This window comes from Sebastes fasciatus, chromosome 11, assembly GCF_043250625.1.
Source record: "Sebastes fasciatus isolate fSebFas1 chromosome 11, fSebFas1.pri, whole genome shotgun sequence".
Classification (NCBI taxonomy): domain Eukaryota; kingdom Metazoa; phylum Chordata; class Actinopteri; order Perciformes; family Sebastidae; genus Sebastes; species Sebastes fasciatus.
This window is the reverse complement of record NC_133805.1, coordinates 22093539-22097826: the sequence shown is the minus strand read 5'-3', so window position 1 is coordinate 22097826 and position 4288 is coordinate 22093539. Positions and strand designations below refer to the sequence as shown.

At 42.3% G+C, this 4288-nt stretch overlaps 1 protein-coding gene across 1 annotated transcript; it reads right to left on the bottom strand.

Annotated features, from left to right (window-relative positions):
• Positions 1-341: 341 nt before the first annotated feature.
• myl13 (myosin, light chain 13) lies at positions 342-3180 on the bottom strand. The gene is made up of 5 exons (XM_074651583.1): positions 3009-3180; positions 1661-1688; positions 1195-1344; positions 842-1015; positions 342-737 (listed from the first exon to the last, which is right to left on the bottom strand). Exons 1-5 carry the CDS (start codon positions 3114-3116, stop codon positions 631-633), a joined length of 567 nt encoding a protein of 188 aa, XP_074507684.1. The 5' UTR covers positions 3117-3180; the 3' UTR covers positions 342-630.
• Between the last annotated feature and the right edge of the window lie 1108 nt (positions 3181-4288).

Below are 4288 nucleotides of genomic sequence, written 5' to 3'. Positions count from 1 at the left end.
TCAGCTTCTGCATTAACCAACATTACAAAGGGGCCCATTTAAAATGTTCATGTTGTCAAGTCTGAAAAGGTCTATTGTGCATGTTGACTCACTGTCACTCCCACTGGAACACCTGAATAGAGCAGAGTCATAGTAAGTGTTACGAGCTACACCTTTGCTTCTCCTACTGTGACAAGTCAACATGTCTGCTGTGAAAAAGGTCTATGCCTGTAAAAGGTCCATGATGGAAAAGTTGTTTTTCTAATGAACTCATTACTGACAGTGTGTAGGAGTACCTATAGTGAAATAACGTTTGTATAATTCTCTCTCTAATAAGTTGTGAAGCAGTTTTGAATAAAAAGAACACCATCACAATTATAATTTATTAACCATGATCTACAACATGAACAGGGGTAAGGTGCAATATGTGCACAGCATTAACACGAGTGGCTTTAGAAAAACATGGTGAAATGGTGAGTCGTACATCCATCTGAGATGCATGGAAATATACAAGATGGGATTTACAGATACATAAAAATCTCGGGTTCTTGTTTTCCTAGTGAAGGAGAAACATACTCATTTGTCACTCATACTGAATTCATAATTCACAGTGACGTACCACCAGAATGACAATGAGTTTAATATGCACTTTTAAGATGACAAAATGTGCTTCACAAAACTTTCATAATTGATGCATCCATTAGCATCCTCCTGGTTTTGCATCAGCTGCTCCACCTCGTCTTCCCTCATCTTCTCACCTGCGGTCCATAAGGAATAAAGCAGGATGACAGTCAGCTCAGTACGCGTCCTTATAATGACGGCCTCGGGATAATCAGTTTGTGGTAAAAACTGTTCAACTCACCCAGTGTTGCCAGAACATGCCTGAGCTCAGCTCCCATAACCGTGCCGTTCCCCTCCTTGTCGAATACCCTCAGACCCTCCACAAAGTCCTCATATGTTCCACGGTCCTTGGCCCTGCAGATGTGTTGGTGCATGGGAAGGAACTGGTCAAAGTCAAGCATCTTGGTCTGCATGTCTGTGGGGAGAAAAAAGTGGTTTCTACCAAAGAAAAGGAAAACTGGACCGTCTTCAGTCATCACAACGTTGAACTTTATTTGAACAGATGCTGCCTTTGAAACCACATTCAACTCAGAGTATTAACACCAATCTGACTGTGCACAACCACTCAGCATACTGATGGTGCATACAACCCACCTTCAGGTTTGGGCTTTCCAAGGACATGCATGATCTCTGTGTTGGTAGGATTCTGGCCCAAAGCCCGGATCAGGTCGCCACACTGGGTGTAAGTGATTTTCATCTCGTTGGCTGGTGTCCTGTCAAACAGCTGGAAAGAATCTTTGAAGTCTGAATACAAAGGTAAAGGAAAGGGCGATGAGGAAAGGCCTTGAGGATGCTTCAAAGTAATGATGTTTCACGGCAACCCTCGGATAAAAGTCTCCTCTGCTAAAAGACAGAGAGTCAAACCCTAAAACGTGTCCCACTCTACTTTGAATGACATGTGCCTTTATCTCAGTTCAACAGTATCAACTTGGAAATGTTTACTTTAAAATAATACCCCTGAACCACTGTATCATCAGCTGTTGCTGAACATCTCTCACACACTAATGGAGAGCATGATCACACAAAATCCCTCCGTAAATAGCCGACAGTCCAACCTTACCCTCAATTTGCTCGGGGGTGAATTCCAGCTGAAAAGAGACAAAGCAAACACGGCGGTTAGATCCTGCTGATTGTTCAGGATTTATTGCAGTTCACAAGGCAAGTGAGTGGGATTTACAGCAGAGGAAATAAATTAAATAGAAACCGTTAAGGCTTTGCCTCCACCTTTTATCGTGCCAATCCTACAGATCAAGTTACTAATCATAGTGCATTGTTTATCAGTGACCTTGGTCTGTTCTCACAGTCTGTCTGCTACTGTCAGCCTTGTTTGAGTTTATTTTTAGATGCAATACGTGGCAAGGAATGTTTGATACTGTAAACACCAACAGGATCTAAATTACAATCTCAACGAGGTCTAGAAACCTGATGATTATGTCCTGTTTTTACAGTTTGATGCACTAAATTTGTGCTGCAAATTCATCAACCACATCAAAACTTTAACCCTGAGACCCTGTTGAGAACTTTATTTTCATAGACCAACACATTTTTTTAAGTGGATATCAGAGAGTCTGATAAATTGTACATAACAGTATTTTGGTGCTCTACAGCAGAGAAAGACATAACCGTTAAACCATCGTTCTGAATACCCCTGACAAATGAGGACTATTTATACTGTATATTTTAGCCTCCCCTCAGATAGCTTCTGTCTGTCTGGATATTTCTTTGTAAAAATATTATCCAAACACTCATCTAAGCATGTTTAAAGATGGATGCTGGTGGATGTAATTATCTATATTTTCCTTCCTCCCGGGTTTTCCCAACCCCCTTTTTGCCCTCAGAGGAATGGTGCGGGTGGTCCGCTATTCACAGACATAATGAAAATCATATTTTGCGGCTTTTAACCGCGCCTCATTGTAACATGGCGGCTCCCTCAACCAGGAAAACATTTGTCTATTGAGAAGGGGCCAAGTCAGCAGAAGATCTTTCCATGATGTCTGGTATCAGCGAGTTTGCCTCCGAACCTCCCCCTAACAAGAAGTCACAGCTTCTTTAACTGCATGACATCATTTATTATGCACATTTGAAGTTTAATAAAGAGCCAAAATAACTATAAATATAATACAAATTGTCAGTATAACCATAACCCATTCAAATGGCTGTACAGTTTTGCTTGCACTGCCAAGTTTAGGTCACAAGGGGTCTCTGATACTCTTTAAACACCAGGTTGCTTGGAAACCAGGGACCATTTTCTATGACATCTCCTTATTAGTAATAAGATAAATATAAATACTACTATGATAACAATAAAAAAATTGTTATATGTTAAGTTTAATTTCCAGTTTGAGTAATCATTGGTTATTTAAAAGATTAAAACACTCTTAATATCGCTGCTTTTCTTTTGTTTTTACCGTCACTGTTGAAGGGTCAAACTCCGGGGTCTTAGGGCGCTCGGGCTCTGGGGGTTTGGGTGGTGCTGCCGCTGCGGGTTTCGGCTCTTCCTTCTTCTTTGGGGCCATCGCAAGACGCTCTCAGGAGACAAAAGTGGAGGACGGACACAGCAGAGGGATCCGGCACACTGCGGTCAGGTCCCTTTATCCCCTGTCCACAGGTGTCATGTCCTCCACCCCCCTACAATGCCCAACCACACTGCCAACAATAAGGGCAGGACTATAAAAGGATATGCCGTTGTGCTTCTATTTAAGACAATGGTTGCTGTTGTGTGTGTCCATCATCAAGATACGGATGATGGAAAACTATATTAGCTGAATATCCCACGCCTGGGACCTTCTTTTAATCAGGCTATTTCCATCAACACGAGTGAGACCTTTGTGTGACCTCCCTTATCATGGACTGTGGTGGTTATTAATGAGGAGTGGATGAAGACAATCATTACTGGACAAGAGGAGGGTTGAAGTTGTTTAAATTGCAATGCCACAATTATGTCTAATGGGAGGTGGGAGCTGCAATTATCCTTGATTTTTATTCAAAATTGCAGCCAATGACACGGCAGTATTCTTCACTGTGCACATGCTGTGCCAGGACACGTGTTTATGATGACCATTTATCTGGTCTGATCAGAGGGATTTGCAGAGCATTAAACTCAAATCTTCGGACCAAGATAGGATTCACAGAACGATGCTGTCTGATCTCGGACTTTCGAGTGTGGTTTCAGTTTATGTGAAGAAAATCTCTCTTAAAGCTAGGGTTGGTAAACATCTTCAAAACCATTTTTTGTTATATTTGTTGAAATTCTCATCCTGACAGTATCAATAAATCAATGTCAGTGGCTGTCGCAGGACTGTAATAAGCCTGTCGAATCGTTATTGATAATTTTCGGGGAGTGGCTTTGGAGGGAGGCCTGAAGGGACGGACTGTCAGTGTTGCCGGCTTGGCGGATTTTTCTCATTAGATTTAGCGACTTTTGGAGCTAGTACTGCTAGCTGCTTTACTTGACCGATCCTAAGTCCTATCCTCCTTAATTACTGTTGCTAGGTTGGACAAGCTTGACAAAAAGAAACATACTTCAACATACTTTGGGGCAGCACGAAGCAGAGATAATATAAACAAAGGACCGAAATCGGACGAAATCATGCAGGTTCACCAGAAACTCCCTCAGCTCAGAACTCCAGCAGCAACCTGCCATTGGACCTCCGGCGGGAGGTGGAGAGCTCTGCTCCCTCCTCCGGCC